General features: G+C 41.9%; 2 protein-coding genes and 4 non-coding genes across 9 annotated transcripts; all 6 read right to left on the bottom strand.

The window, feature by feature from the left end:
* Window positions 1–585: 585 nt before the first annotated feature.
* LOC110496717 (uncharacterized protein C6orf47) lies at window positions 586–8,028 on the bottom strand. Its single transcript, XM_036953567.1, has 3 exons — window positions 7,693–8,028; window positions 5,814–7,426; window positions 586–2,745 (listed from the first exon to the last, which is right to left on the bottom strand). Exon 2 carries the CDS (start codon window positions 6,755–6,757, stop codon window positions 5,837–5,839), a length of 921 nt encoding a protein of 306 aa, XP_036809462.1. The 5' UTR covers window positions 6,758–7,426; window positions 7,693–8,028; the 3' UTR covers window positions 586–2,745; window positions 5,814–5,836.
* Window positions 8,029–8,771: 743 nt separating this feature from the next.
* LOC110496718 lies at window positions 8,772–15,611 on the bottom strand. Of its 4 annotated transcripts, XR_005037535.1 has the most exons (14): window positions 14,982–15,603; window positions 14,681–14,738; window positions 14,425–14,462; window positions 13,926–13,989; window positions 13,638–13,711; window positions 13,317–13,373; window positions 12,233–12,296; window positions 11,955–12,018; window positions 11,658–11,713; window positions 11,182–11,270; window positions 10,907–10,968; window positions 10,536–10,604; window positions 9,315–9,376; window positions 8,772–9,132 (listed from the first exon to the last, which is right to left on the bottom strand). XR_005037535.1 is itself a non-coding variant. In XM_036953566.1 (8 exons), the coding sequence occupies exons 1-7, from the start codon at window positions 15,020–15,022 to the stop codon at window positions 9,343–9,345; spliced, it is 366 nt and encodes a 121-aa protein (XP_036809461.1). In that variant the 5' UTR covers window positions 15,023–15,604; the 3' UTR covers window positions 8,772–9,132; window positions 9,315–9,342. The 4 variants fall into 4 exon arrangements, 1 of the variants encoding a protein (XP_036809461.1); XR_005037537.1 differs by lacking the exons at window positions 13,317–13,373; window positions 13,638–13,711; window positions 13,926–13,989 and having other exon boundaries at window positions 14,982–15,611; XR_005037536.1 differs by lacking the exons at window positions 12,233–12,296; window positions 13,317–13,373; window positions 13,638–13,711 and having other exon boundaries at window positions 14,982–15,602.
* LOC118941230 lies at window positions 10,680–10,762 on the bottom strand. The gene has a single exon (XR_005037559.1). It is a non-coding gene; the product is annotated as a small nucleolar RNA Z195/SNORD33/SNORD32 family (small nucleolar RNA).
* Window positions 11,358–11,437, bottom strand: LOC118941239. The gene has a single exon (XR_005037568.1). It is a non-coding gene; the product is annotated as a small nucleolar RNA SNORD53/SNORD92 (small nucleolar RNA).
* On the bottom strand, window positions 12,388–12,467 carry LOC118941238. Its single transcript, XR_005037567.1, has one exon. It is a non-coding gene; the product is annotated as a small nucleolar RNA SNORD53/SNORD92 (small nucleolar RNA).
* Window positions 14,081–14,161, bottom strand: LOC118941237. Its single transcript, XR_005037566.1, has one exon. It is a non-coding gene; the product is annotated as a small nucleolar RNA SNORD53/SNORD92 (small nucleolar RNA).
* Window positions 15,612–16,142: the final 531 nt, after the last annotated feature.

Below are 16,142 nucleotides of genomic sequence, written 5' to 3'. Positions count from 1 at the left end.
ACCGTATACCCTATAGTTTATCCCAAATAGCACCCTATTATCTATAGTTTATCCCAAATAGCACCCTATTATCTATAGTTTATCCCAAATGGCACCCTATTATCTATAGTTTATCCCAAATAGCACCCTATTATCTATAGTTTATCCCAAATAGCACCCTATTATCTATATAGTGTACCAGAGACCTGGTCAAAAGTAGTGCACAATAGGGAATACGGTGCTATTTGGGATACACTATACGGCATATGGTGCTATTTGGAATACACTATAGGGAATAGAGTGCTATTTGGGGTACACTATAAGGCATACGGTGCTATTTGGGATACACTATAGGGTATACGGTGCTATTTGGGATACACTATAGGGCATACGGTGCTATTTGGGATACAATATAGATAATAGGGTGCTATTTGGGATAGACTATAGGGAAAACGGTGCTATTTGGGATAAACTATAGATAATAGGGTGTATTTTGGGACGTACACCTTATTAGATAGGAGATCCCTATAGTTACAAATGTGTTATGGAATGAGTACCATGCGTATGAAAAGATAAATTAGCACACACATGGCATAGCCAATTAAATAAATTCTGAGATTCAGCAATGCACTTCTTTATTTATTTACCAAGTGCGAAATATTTCAGGCTGAGTCAGTATACAGTACAGTAATGGGTATAGACATCTAGGACAGTATCAGGTCCAAAGTTTATTTTCTCAACACGTTGTTTACATTACACATCCGTTCCCTTTACAAAACACAACGTTGACATGGGATGCGTTCAGAATGACCCGTCGTGGAACCTTACGATAGAAATACATGTAGAACAAACACGCCTCTCTGAAAACGTAGAACAAGGAGTCCTTGGCGGCTCTATTCGTCACATTTCTATCTGCAACGTTTGATCAACTGAACGTGGCCCTGGTGGGGTTTTCAGGTTGAAGTGTTGCTGCCTCGTCATTTTCACAGTGATCCAGCACTTGTCTTTGGAGGGAGGGGGAGAGACATTGCACATTCTCATTACAAGACATCTTTCTTTGTAAACAACATGTGGAGTAACAAGTCAAAAGATGACATTTAAACACGAGAGATAAAAGGCAGAGAGGAATCACCGATGTGGTATCACTGTTTACAGGTCCCATTATCAGCACACAATGAGTATATATATATATATCATATAACTTTCTGCATCACTGTGAAGTTGTGATCGCTGTATGTTATGCTACAAATACAAAAAAATATCTGGGAAAGGCCATTGTAGAAACTAGAAATGTTCTTCAAAGCTTTTTAGAATACAGGGGCATTGTGGGTGAGAACCGGTGGGAGGAGCTCTAGGAGAACGGGCTCATTGTAATGGCTGAAATGGAATTGTGGAATGGAGTCAAACGTGGTTTCTATACGTTCCATTTATTTCTGTTTCAATGAGCCCGCCCTCTTACAGCTCCTCCCACCAGACTCCACTGGTTAGAATCCTCTTCTTACACACGCGCCTACTACAGATTGTGACATGCTGAGACAAAAATCTTGCAGGTAGAATTAGTGTTCCTGAGCATCACTGTTGGTTTATATGTGATTGTGCAAAACTTACTACTGGACAATTGTAAGGTCAATTGTAAGATTAAAAATATATATATATTTAAACAGTTGTGTTTCTAAGACTGTAGCGTACCTTTCAAACAGGAACATACGTGTGACAAAACAGATAAATATATATTCAATGTGTAGTTTACTTACAATGCAATTAACACTGATTGCGATGGAGAAAGACAAGGATAATATAATAAAAGGCATACTATTAAATATTAAAGGCACAGGAAATGAAATACAAGGCAAATAAACCTTATGTCCCAAAACTAACAACAACAACAACAATCTGCTTGGAAAAAGCTTAGAAAGAAACCTGAAAGGGTGCTGGTATCTGTCAAGTAGATATTCAAAAGTTTGTCTGAACAAAACAAAATGAATGTAAAAGAAGTCTAACTAGAGGGAAACAGGATTCTGTAACAATAGAACTGTGCTAAGACGACAAGTGGCATCACTGGGCCCCTAGACGACAAGTGGTATCACTGGGCCCTAGACGGCAACGGTGGTATCACTGGGCCCCTAGACGGCAACGGTGGTATCACTGGGCCCTAGACGACAACGGTGGTATCACTGGGCCCCTAGACGACAACGGTGGTATCACTGGGCCCTAGACGGCAACGGTGGTATCACTGGGCCCCTAGACGACAACGGTGGTATCACTGGGCCCTAGACGACAACGGTGGTATCACTGGGCCCTAGACGACAACAGTGGTATCACTGGGCCCTAGACGACAACAGTGGTATCACTGGGCTCTAGACGACAACGGTGGTATCACTGGGCCCTAGACGACAACAGTGGTATCACTGGGCCCTAGACGACAACAGTGGTATCACTGGGCCCTAGACGACAACAGTGGTATCACTGGGCCCTAGACGACAACAGTGGTATCACTGGGCCCTAGACGACAACAGTGGTATCACTGGGCCTAGATGACCAAGATTGTAGTGGATGTGCTTTGCTTCAGCGCCACTGAATATCACAGTAGTGAAGTGTTAGCCTAAAGTCCTCCAGCCTCTGCCGTTCCTCATTGCAGTGTCAGCTGGGCTCAGCTCTTTTCATGCGTCTTCGTCTTTGCATTTATAGGCTCTCGAAACAACTTCCCTCAATCCCTGCATGTCAGGCTTTCGAAACATCCCTCTTCCCTCCATGTCAGATGATTGTCTGTGAAAAAAAAAGAAGCGAATCAGTAAACAGTTTGTGGTTCAAATGCTTTAAATAGCCTCAAGTTAACCATGACAAAAATCACACGGGAAAGTCAGGATGACAACAGCAGGACAAAAACCAGTGGGCCTGTTGCTGCTGTTATTTTGGCCTGCTGCTGTTATTTTGGCCTGCTGTTGCTGCTGTTATTTTGTCCTGCTGTTGCTGCTGTTATTTTGGCCTGCTGTTATTTTGGCCTGCTGTTGCTGCTGTTATTTTGGCCTGCTGCTGTTATTTTGTCCTGCTGTTGCTGCTGTTATTTTGGCCTGCTGTTGCTGCTGTTATTTTGGCCTGCTGTTGCTGCTGTTATTTTGTCCCTGCTGTTGCTGCTGTTATTTTGGCCTGCTGTTGCTGCTGTTATTTTGTCCTTGCTGTTGCTGCTGTTATTTTGGCCTGCTGTTATTTTGGCCTGCTGTTGCTGCTGTTATTTTGTCCCTGCTGTTGCTGCTGTTATTTTGTCCCTGCTGTTGCTGCTGTTATTTTGGCCTGCTGTTATTTTGGCCTGCTGTTGCTGCTTTTATTTTGGCCTGCTGTTGCTGCTGTTATTTTGGCCTGCTGTTGCTGCTGTTATTTTGGCCTGCTGTTGCTGCTGTTATTTTGGCCTGCTGTTGCTGCTGTTATTTTGGCCTGCTGTTGCTGCTGTTATTTTGGCCTGCTGTTGCTGCTGTTATTTTGTCCCTGCTGTTGTTGCTGTTATTTTGGCCTGCTGTTGCTGCTGTTATTTTGTCCTGCTGTTGCTGCTGTTATTTTGGCCTGCTGTTATTTTGGCCTGCTGTTGCTGCTGTTATTTTGTCCCTGCTGTTATTTTGGCCTGCTGTTATTTTGGCCTGCTGTTGCTGCTGTTATTTTGGCCTGCTGTTGCTGCTGTTATTTTGGCCTGCTGTTGCTGCTGTTATTTTGGCCTGCTGTTGCTGCTGTTATTTTGTCCCTGCTGTTGCTGCTGTTATTTTGGCCTGCTGTTGCTGCTGTTATTTTGGCCTGCTGTTGCTGCTGTTATTTTGGCCTGCTGTTGCTGCTGTTATTTTGTCCCTGCTGTTGCTGCTGTTATTTTGTCCCTGCTGTTGCTGATGTTATTTTGGCCTGCTGTTGCTGCTGTTATTTTGTCCCTGCTGTTGCTGCTGTTATTTTGGCCTGCTGTTGCTGCTGTTATTTTGGCCCTGCTGTTGCTGATGTTATTTTGGCCTGCTGTTGCTGCTGTTATTTTGGCCTGCTGTTGCTGCTGTTATTTTGTCCCTGCTGTTGCTGCTGTTATTTTGGCCTGCTGTTGCTGCTGTTATTTTGTCCCTGCTGTTGCTGATGTTATTTTGTCCCTGCTGTTGCTGCTGTTATTTTGTCCCTGCTGTTGCTGATGTTATTTTGGCCTGCTGTTGCTGCTGTTATTTTGGCCTGCTGTTGCTGCTGTTATTTTGTCCCTGCTGTTGCTGCTGTTATTTTGGCCTGCTGTTGCTGCTGTTATTTTGGCCTGCTGTTGCTGCTGTTATTTTGTCCCTGCTGTTGCTGCTGTTATTTTGGCCTGCTGTTGCTGATGTTATTTTGTCCCTGCTGTTGCTGATGTTATTTTGTCCCTGCTGTTGCTGCTGTTATTTTGTCCCTGCTGTTGCTGCTGTTATTTTGTCCCTGCTGTTGCTGATGTTATTTTGTCCCTGCTGTTGCTGCTTTTATTTTGTCCCTGCTGTTGCTGATGTTATTTTGTCCCTGCTGTTGCTGCTGTTATTTTGTCCCTGCTGTTGCTGCTGTTATTTTGTCCCTGCTGTTGCTGATGTTATTTTGGCCTGCTGTTGCTGCTTGTGGCTGTTATTGCAGCACCCCTTCAGGCAAATAAAATCCCATCCTTTCTTCATACTGCTCTCTCTATGTAAACTGTAATGATATGCATTCCCCCCAAAAAATTGATTTCTCATTATTTCAAGCTGGTTTCACACCACTTGGAGAATGTCAGTTCTTTTTCCCTCTGGTTTCAAGATTAAAATAGCTCCAAGCAGAGCAGTTTGTGGCAGTGGGAACATTGCCAACCTAGACAAGAACAGTCTGCGTAGTCTGTCCATTTGAATAACCATGAAAACCACAATAATATAACCTCATGAAACTACATCAATGTTCTATACTGAACAAAAATATAAATGCAACAATTTCAAAGATTTTGCTGAATTACAGCTGATATAAGGAAACCAGCTAATTGAAATAAATGTATGAAGCCCAAATCTATGGATTTCACATGACTGGGAAGGGGCGTGGCCAGCCAATCACAATGAGATTTTCCCCACAAAAGGGCTTTAATAAAGACATAAATCCCCCCCATCTGACAATCCTGCAGGTGAAGAAGCCAGATGTGGAGGTCCTGGTCTGCAGTTGTGAGGCTGGTTGGACATACTACCAAATTCTCTAAAACGACGTTGGAGGCTTGTGGTAGAGAAATTAACATTAAATTCTGTGGCAACAGCTCTGATGGACATTCCTGCAGTCAGCATGCCAATTGCATGCTCCCCGAAAACTTGACATCCGTGGCATTATGCTGTGCGACAAAACAGCACATTTTAGAGTGGCCTTTTATTGTCCCCAGCACAAGGTGGACCTGTGTAATGATCATGCTGTTTAAATCAGCTTCTTGTCTGTCAGGTGGATGGATTATCTTGGCAAAAGAGAAAGGCTCACTAACAGGGATGTAAACAAATCTGTACACAAAATATGAGAAATAAGCATTTTGTGCATATGCAACATTTCTGGGATCTTTTATTTCAGCTCATGAAATATGGGACCAACACTTTACATGTTGGGTTTATATTTTAGTTCAGTGTATAGGCATGAGCTTTTTTCTCCCTTACTTAATATGAACTACAACAAACAGGTATATAATGAGTGATGAACAACAAAAGACAAATACAATCATGGAGGTTAGGAGTGGAGTCCTTGTACATGCTAGGTACATTTAGGCTGTAGTACAGTCAGGAAAACAGTGTACATCAGGACAGTGAGAGAGACCAGAAAATCCAACAGAGGGAAAGAGGGAGAAAGAGACTGACAGAACTTACCAAAACAAACTTTCATTCAAGGATCATCTTTCCTTTGTAGTCAAGTACATCTCTGTAACTTCCTCATCGTCTCTCACTTCCACGTCCTCCACCTCCTTTTCATACTCCTCATCCCCCTCTCCTAGGATCACACTCTGCTGGATGCTGACAGAGATGACCAGTGCTTGCACGATGCCATACAACAGAGCAAACTGTAGAAGATACTCTTGGACCAACCAAAGCAGTCCCGCCATTCCAACAGTGGAGACAGAAAACATGGCCATTCCATGGAGCCACAACTTCAGTCCTCCTTGGACCCCTAGAACCTCCAGGACCAACTTGGTAGGGGGGGACACAATCCACAGGAAGCCCACCACGAGCAGGTCAAACAGGTGGCGAAGGAGGTTGAAGCAGATCTCATAGTGTTCCGGAACTATCACCCCATTCCAGGCGAGTGCAAAGAACCGGAAGGCTAATGAGGAGCTAGGTGTGGGAGACGGTGGAGGGGTTCCGTAGTCAGAATACTCCCCATCTTTGTCAGAGTCCCATCCTGCACCGACACATTTCCTCTGACTTAGCCCACCAGGTTCAGCTCTTCTCGGCCAGAATAAGTGCGAGGGTGGCAGAACCTTATTCCACCATCTGGAGTCACCATGTTCTGCTTTCCCCTCAGCCTCCTGCTTTCCCGCACCCAGCTCTTCAACTTCCCTGGACTGGATTTTCTCCTCACTTGCTTCCCAGTACTCTTCGATCAATGTTGTTTGTTCACTTGTTTGTCTTTTCTCTCCGGCTCCCCAAACCCAAGTTGTTAACCCCCCCAAGAAGCCCCAGCTGCCTCTCGTCTGCTGCTCTTCAGCCACTGGCTTGTCCCTCATGGTTTTGTCAGGTCCTGCTTTGCTACCCCAGGGCCGGTAGGAGATAGCGGGACGCACCCACCCCCAAACTCTTCCTACTACAGCTGTCATGTCAGTTCCCTTAGTTTAGCGCCCTTAATTCTGTCTATTTATTTCCGTTTTAAGATTTTGTAGGAGGGTTTGTTAGACTATAGCCTAGCTATAGTACATTAGATAAGTCAAATTAACTCTCCTTGCCGTGAGATCACTGGGAATGATGAGGGAAAGTGTGTACCACAGGACGAGTCACATGACACACCTAATAGTGTTAAATCGAAACCAACCACCAACGCCCAAGGGAAAATTCCAATGAGGGTACTCACTAGCTACATGTCGTCCCCAAGACTTTCACCTTTCTTCACCTACTTTTACTCTTATAACACTAACGTCAAACAAATAAACCATACCAAAAGATTACCTTTGGTTTTGAAGTGATAGAAATAGTTTAGAATCCCTAATATCCGGACGAATTACGGACATTAGCTAATGGCTAGTTTAGTAGGCCTAGTCTACAGAAATATACTTAGCCAAGTATGTATAATATGTTACGGTTCTTTCTAAAAGTACATGGGCAGCTAACATTGCAGGGTAAAGACTATTGTTTAGTCGAGGAATGCAACAAGCAAATCTTCCAACTCTTGACAACGAATGTTTTTCTGGAGTTCCTCAGCCTAACGAAAAGCAGAACAAATATTTCATCTTCAAATTTAACTGTGTGTAGTCTCTTTTCCACTTCTTGGTCTGGGGAGGGGAAACATTACAATATGAGTCGATAAATTATAAGTTATAGCTCTTCCTAAGATAATTAGTTAGCTAAATTAGTTCACAAATTCACCGCTAACCAACTAACTACTATAACTTGCTACTTTTTCTGACATTAGCCTGGTATAGTTATGTTTGCACACACACAAAAAAAAAATTATGGCAAAAGTTTGACAACTAGTCTTGTTAAATCAAGTTATTCAGTTGTCACAAATCAAGTCGTGAGTTGAAAAAGCGACACTCACCTTGGTCTCTTTTAGACAGTTTGAGGCTAGGCTAGTTAGCAAAGACCACGTATAAAAGGCTTTCGTTCGCTTGACAATTCAAATGTGTATCTTAACGTCGTGGAATCATCCAACAAATCGACTGGGACAGTTTACAGGTGTTCATATGACATTAGCTAAGTGTCTAGGAAACCTTTAACGTCGAAACGGGGAAAAGTCGCATACTGGTTATGTGCAAACCTAGCTAGTTACAATAGAACGCACCTGAAACCGGAAACAGTTCACGTATTTCCGAGATGACAGGAACAAAAGACACGGGCCAAGTTAATTGCTCATCTGTTTCAATATGGTTTAGTCCGAGCACATTATATCCTCCGCTTAAATAATGGTGTCTACTGTACCTTGTGTGAAAACCAGTCTATAGTAAGGGCTATTCCTTAAATATCGTGTGAAAACCAGTCTATAGTATGGGTTATTCCATTAATATCTTGTGTGAAAACCAGTCTATAGTATGGGCTATTCCTTAAATATCGTGTGAAAACCAGTCTATAGTAAGGGCTATTCAGGAACCTAATACACATGTTCCATATAGCTGCAGTGTCTATGTGAAACGCTCAGACGTTGACCTCAAAACCACTTAGAAAGCAACCGTTAAATTAAAATATAAAACGGGTTGCATATTGATAAGGTCACTTTCGAGACCACCAGTCGGGCACATTTGTTACTTGACTAGTACCGTCCATTCTCGCTGTTGATAAGTCCGTTATAACGTCTAATATGAACTGTATCGACTCGTTTAAACGTAGGTGGTTGCTACAACAAAAATGAAATCACAGCATTGCTGCCTGCCAGCACTAATCATGAGATTCAAGCAACGATCACTAAGAGACGCAAAGCATGTAATTCCATGCACGCCAAAACAAGTTTAGTAACTTCACCCCAGACACTTAACTGCAGATCCCACATATGAAGGAAACGGGATGTAGGCAGATGGGAACTGAGGGTGGAAATCTCTGTATGCATTCCTTTGTACATGTCGTCTTCGTCGTCCCCCCCCCCCCCCCCCCCCCCCGTAAAATATATGCCCTCACAAAATAGTGCAAGGATGACCGTTCATTCTTTATTCAAATGCTGCAATCAAATTACTTTTTATTGGTGGCAATTTAAAAGTTTATTATCAGAAACTTTTTGTTTTTACATCAGCAGTTGTCAAAGTACTTTACTTAGGGGGGGGGGGGGGGGGGGGGACTGTAGTAGAAGGGAGTCCAAGGACAACGTCAAGAGGAATACCACCTACATGACTTGACTCTTGGCGCCTTTAGGAGATCAAATCAAAGTTAATTTGCCATTGGCACAAAATACAGCCATGGATACACAGTCCACACAATGGAATGCCTCCTTGGCGAACAGCTCTTTTCACGACGGAAGCTCTTCAACAAGCATCGGCATCATCCTCAAGTCCTAAGAAACATTATCACAACGTTACAATCACGTAGCATAGAGAACAATTTATGACAAATTACAATCCGTGTCAGTGCACTGTGAAAGAGATTCATAGGAAATCAGGGACTCTAGTATATTCATCACATAAAAGCCACAGCATAGCTACAAGACAGAACCGTCTATCTTTTGCACTGACTGACCTGTCAATGTCCTCAAGTAATCCTGGTGTCATCTGTTGTCTCGGCACCTCAACATTGCAAACCTGCAAGTAAAATTACAGCAATTAGTACCATTACAAAGTGCATATGGAATAATGCCACATCTCCCTTAAGAAACAGTTGTCTGAAACACTGCAAATCATTAAGAGGTTATCAATGACAACTGTAATCTTTGAGGTAAGACTACTGGATAAGCTTAATTAACATGTCAGTACCACAAAAACTAGTAAATAATTAAGGAACCGAAATCGTCTAAGATACCGAGTGACACCAACTCGCATTTCACACCACAGATTATGTCTCACGCATTGAAAACTAAGGCAGCATTCGGCATGATTTTTGGTAACTGCATCAAACACATTATGAAACCAAATGTGTAATGGATTCTGTTGGGGGGGGGGGGGGGGACAATATTTTGCGTTGTGTAAAGCAGGGCAGGTTTAGGCTGTCATCTTGTATTCAGACTTAGTTAGTGGTTTAATCTTTCACAATAGCTGATCAGAACAATTCCCATGCCCTAGAATGGGCTAAATTAGACAATTAGGGTGCTTCTCAGCAACACTTATTCCCAGTACCCCCCCCCCCCCCTTCCTTACAATTACACTATTAGTTTATAAAGTTGTGTTTTAGGAAGTTGTGGCTAAAATAAATATCGTTAGCCGCTAATGCTAATCCCTGGTTAGCTGGTTTGGTCAAAGCAAACGTAGCTAGCTAATCCAACCTGGTACAAATCCTGGCCTAGATTAGCATGTTTGTGCAACATTATCTAAAAATCAGAAGAATAGATTTAAGAACATTTATAAGAGTAGGCCTACTTAAAACATGGGTAGCATTTGGTTTCTGATCGATTATTTTGTGTTCGTCCCATAAAGGCATACTATACTTTGATTGTTGGGCCGGCAGGGTAGCCTAGTGGTTAGAGCATTGGACTAACCGGAAGGTTGCAAGTTCAAATCCCCCGAGCTGACAAGGTACAAATCTGTTGTTCTGCCCCTGAACAGGCAGTTAAACCCACTGTTCCTAGGCCGTCATTGAAAATAAGAATTTGTTCTTAACTGACTAGCCCAGTTAAGTTTTTTTTTTAACTTTTAAAAATCATTCAACAGCCCTATTAAAAATCTAAGGCCTCAAGTGATTAGGTACTCCTTGATCAGTCACAAGATTGGTATTCATGGATTCAAAAATAAATAGGCCTTCACTCACCCAGTCAAACATTCGCATTGCCACAACGGCAGCAAGACCGCCAAGTAGATTGCCATCAGGCAGCTGGACCTGGAAGGTAAGAAACGTATCCAAGTCAAGACAACTGCCACAACCCGGGGTTCAGATGCCTCAAGGAGGTTGCTTTATGTCTCAGATGGTAGTGCATGTAAAGTATTCTCATGGTCGTTAAACTCAAATACGTTACTGTGGTAAACATCACTGACAAGCAAACAATTTTTTAAATTTTTTTTTTTTTAAAGTACTTTGATAAATGCATTTATCTACAGCCTAGGGAATTATTGCTTCACAGCTAATGGTTCTCCCGAGGCAAGGAGCCACTAAACCTCAAAGGCGATTACTTTAATACTCACCAAATATCAAGGGGGTTGGAGCCTTGCAACAGAATGTATCCATCTTCCATCCCACTTTCTGTCTACAAAGTAATGAAAATCATTAGAATCAGTAGAAACTTTGAATTCATGCATGTTAGGACAACGCAGTATGCATTTTCAGTGCACTGTGAAGTTAACTTCATGTTGTATTCAGAGACTCTAGTCTAGGAAATCATCATTAATGCACACTGATGGAACTAACTTCCATGACGGATTTGTATTATTCTTCCCCCGTCAATTATCTGAATACTTACAGGAGTTCGCCATCTCATTGGGATCCAGCCATATCTTCTTCCCTCAGGGCAGGACACTGGAGGCAAGTCTCTCTGGGAGACTGAGCACGCTGTGTTAAGAGACGGAAAGAGTTAACACATGACAATATGTATAACAATGTAACAAGCTAACTTGAATGTCTAGGGTGAACAGCGGTTAAATCAGATAGCCAAGAGAAACATGACATCACAAATGTCAGCATTGATTGCGAAACCATTCTCAGAATCATCATGTTTAACCAATAACTCTGTTGATCGTTAGTCATACTGATGACCACCTGGAATGCAACTGAGCTGCAACTGAGCTAGGAGTCATCTAGTCATGGAAATGTCATCCAATACCGTCCTGACAAATTGCTATGTTTGACAAACTGAATTTCTAAACACAAATAACCAGCTAGCAACCATAAAGCAAGTGCCTGGGAACTATTCTCCCGTCCAGAGATGTCTGAACTCACCATCAACGGATGCAGTTTCAGATGCACACCATTGGGACGTCATCTTGTCCAGTATCCTGAAAGACGAACCAATTTTCATCTTGAATGTGAGAACAGGAATACACATCTTCAAGACTACTCAATTAATTTACTCTCCGCATTTCTCACGTCATTGTCTCAGTGCGCTGCGAGAAAGCATCAGTTTAATTCAGGAACCGAAATCGCAATCATCATAGACACCGACGATACTAATGGCATTATCGCATCACAGCCACTTGTAATCTGACGCATATTGTCATGAATAACACTAATTCTTACCAAGTATAACTTTGGTCATCAATGGATTGGAGTTCTGCGACAGAATGTATCCATCATTCTCAGTCTGCAAAAGTTATGAAAAGCATTAGAATCAATAGGAACTTCCAACTTCCTAAATGGTAGAATATCCAGCATGCATTTTCAGTGCACTGTGAAGTTAACTTCATGTTGTATTCAGAGACTCTAGTCTAGGAAATCATCATTAATGCACACTGATGGAACTAACTTCCATGACGGATTTGTATTAGTCTGCTACCCTCAATTATCTGAATACTTACAGGAGTTCGCCATCTCTTCTTCACACAGGGCAGAACGTGGGAAGCAAGCCTCTTCTGGAGCATGCTGTGTTTGAGATGGATAAAAGAGTTTACATTACCTTTTGTATAACAATGTAACAGTCCAACTTAAAATGGTGTCTAGTGTGAACAGCGGTTAAATCAGATAGCCAAGAGAAACATGACATCACAAATGTCAGCGTAGATTGCGAAACCATTCTCAGAATCATCATGTTTAACCAATATAACGGTTGATCATTAAGTCATACCGACAACCACCTAGAATGCAACTGAGCTGGGCGTCAGCCAGACATAGAAACTCCATCCATCCCTAGTGCCGAGCGGTTAAGTGCTTATTCAGGATGTCCTTTTCAAATCATTAAACGAACTACACGTCATCTGGGCCGAATGTTGTAACCAGAATAAAACCAAAGCCCCCATGATGGTAATGACTGCCTATCATGTACTAACCATCAGTTATTCACATCACTTTAATAACAATTTTTTCAGCTGTTGTATATTACATGTCTATTATTTGAGGACTATTTAGAGTCCAAGTCATCTCATCTCTACAGAGCGGTTGTCCATGCGGTCGGGTACGTCCTATTTTAGTAGTTGTTGTTTCAAAGTAAAAGCATACTTGACTGCATAAAACACAAATTTCTCGCTATGTGCCCCCCCTGATCACACATTCTTCTGTCTCTTACGTAGCAGGTGTAAAAAAATAAATAAAGGTAACAAGACCAGACAAATAACTGCAATGGATTATGATCATTGTGGTTATTAGCATGTTCTCTGCACTAAACTATGTAGAACATTGGCCAGCTACATCGCACAGTACGGATTGATCCGATGTATCTCTAGAGAAACTGCAGTGTTATGTAAGCATTGAGCACAGGAAAAACAAGTGGAATTAAACAAGACATCAATCAACTAGATTAAAAAAACAACTGACATTACAGTTAATCGCTCAGCACCATTTTGACATAATGCCGCAATGTACAAATCTAGTTTAACACAAGTAACCAGCTGGCTAATGAAGTAAATGGCTGGGAACTCTTCTCCGTCCAGAGATGTCAGAACTCACCAGCAACGGATGCCGTTTTAGATGCACACCACTTGGGACGCCATTTTGCCCATTACCCTGAAAGAGACCAAAACCCACCCTTTTTAAATTAGTGATGTTCTCCATATGAGAACTGGAATAAAAACATGAAATTGACTTGACTCGCTAACTCGTCACATCTCATGTCATTGTCTCAGTGCGCTGCGAGAAAGCATCAGTTTAATTCAGGAACCGAAATCGCAATCATCATAGACACTGAAGATACTAATCACATTGCTGCTTCACAGCCACAGGTAAGCTGATGCATTCAGTCATAAATCTTTGAAAATTACTTAAGCTTACCAAGTAGCATTTGACATCAAAGAGTTAAGAGTCTTGTAACAGAATGCACCCATCGTCCATCCATCATTCTCAGTCTGCAAAAGTAATGTAAAGCATTAGAATCAATAGGAACTTCCAACTTCCTAAATGGTAGAATATCCAGCATGCATTTTCAGTGCACTGTGAAGTTAACTTCATGTTGTATTCAGAGACTCTAGTCTAGGAAATCATCATTAATGCACACTGATGGAACTAACTTCCATGACGGATTTGTATTAGTCTGCTACCCTCAATTATCTGAATACTTACAGGAGTTCGCCATCTCTTCTTCACACAGGGCAGAACGTGGGAAGCAAGCCTCTTCTGGAGCATGCTGTGTTTGAGATGGATAAAAGAGTTTACATTACCTTTTGTATAACAATGTAACAGTCCAACTTAAAATGGTGTCTAGTGTGAACAGCGGTTAAATCAGATAGCCAAGAGAAACATGACATCACAAAATGTCAGCGTAGATTGCGAAACCATTCTCAGAATCATCATGTTTAACCAATACAACAGTTGATTGTTAGTCATACTGATGACCACCTAATGCAGAGGGTCAAACGTCTAGTCACTGTCCCAACTGAACTCTGCTCTAACCAGAGTCCCCCCCCCATGTGCATTTTACCACTAAGTCTATGGTCTTATGAGTCCTCAAGTACAGCCTGTGGATGGGTCTAGTATCCCTGGTTGGGAACCACTGACCTAATGGAGCCAACTTCCCAATACCCCATTTTTTTGTCTCCCTCTTGATGCCACAAGAACTCACCAAGTGCTAGAGCCTGTTTGGAACTGCCCTCCATTTTCCTGAAAAAGAGAGCCCCCCAACGTGTTACATTAGTTTCGTTTTCTATAAAAATGAAAGGAATGGGTAACGTTAATTAAACATTGGGGGCAGTGTGTGTCAGTGCACTGTGAAAGAACATCACTGTAAATCAGAGACTCTAGTCTAGTGAATCATCATCAACACTCCCGTCTCCATTCTCCAAGCACGTCATTATTTCAGTGCTAGCTAACAACCTCACCTTGAATAGCGATCCTAGACTGCTTGCGATACGCATTTCAATGTTGGCTGAGAGCAGTCTGGAAGAGAAGAGGGGGTTATATTAATGCAATTCCAAATCAGTTGAATGTGTACCAGCAGAATACATGCAGCAATGTGCATCTATACACTGCATTACGATTTATGCAAGCTAATATATATATATATATATATATATATATATATATATATATATATATATATATATATATATATATAGACAAGTCGGCACCGCATGCGCACATGGTGTTTCTGCTAGGTAGCTAAGTAGTTGCTAAACTTACCTTGCAAACTTATTGTGGCTTGGGCAACCTCTCAACCGCATTCGCTGACTTTACAACACGTATCGCCAGCCCGTCTTGGTTGTACTTTTACTGACATAAAAAACATTTAATGCCGTTCTTCATTTTGCGCTCATCTTTTTCACCTGCTCACGCGAGCGTCTTGACGGGAGAAAGGCCTCAGGAACGAGGGTGCGTTCAATTTATAAGGCTGGGTCCTTACAACTTTATGGCTAGCATATATAATGCCTGTTTTTTTTATTTTCATGCATATCCCATACTGATGTTTATATACACAATATAGTATTGTCTATATTTCCAGGTTTGTTTTGGGGTAAATATTTACAACGTGACAGAAAGAAACGGGAAAATATAGACAATTTTTCTGAGATTTCTCAACCTCCGACCAAATACTCATTATGGGCACTAGTTCACAGTCCAAACACTACAAAGACACACCCTATACCCTCCGCCTTCAAATTAAGTGGACACTTCTGATGAAGTATCATATGTCTGACGAGTATAAACTTGAAGGGCAAGGAAGGAATGATTTTTAAGTGGACCGCTGCTGGGCCGGAAATTGGCCACTCGTTCATCCCGAGATGATTGTGTTTTCAGCCACCGGTAGCTTGTGGTGGTTTTAAATGCGCTTCAGTCAATTATGATTGCATGTCTACTTATATTAAATATATAACATGATTCATGCCTACTGTTTGATAGCTAGTAAATTAATTAGCTAACTAATGTTGGCCTGCCTAGCTGGAACTTCTGTACAAGGAAAATGTTTTATTTCTACAATTTCCAAAAGATAATCAAACAAAAAACATATTTACTTTCGGTCCAAACACTTAAAAAGACACCCTCATCCACTTACCCTCGCCTTATGCCCTTGGGGCCATCTTGGCGGGCGGTCCAAATTATTAGCCTAACTCGGGAAATTTGCAACGTAAGCCCTTCAGCCCTCGTTTTTAAGTCAGCTTTGCGAGTGTACAGTTATGTTCACTCCGAGGCCTGAAACTCCCCATAATTCAATAAGCGGCGATTTTACGTCCACTAAGAAAAATCGCCGAAAACATAAAAACAACATTAATGGACAAGTGAAAACGAATACAAATAGGTTAGAAATTGTGCTACTAACGCACAGGACGGCACAAACACACCTAT

The sequence above is a fragment of the Oncorhynchus mykiss genome, chromosome 18 (assembly GCF_013265735.2).
Source record: "Oncorhynchus mykiss isolate Arlee chromosome 18, USDA_OmykA_1.1, whole genome shotgun sequence".
In the NCBI taxonomy this organism is placed as follows: Eukaryota; Metazoa; Chordata; class Actinopteri; order Salmoniformes; family Salmonidae; genus Oncorhynchus; species Oncorhynchus mykiss.
The sequence above is the reverse complement of the archived record's forward strand: the minus strand, read 5'-3'. Positions and strand labels throughout refer to the sequence as shown.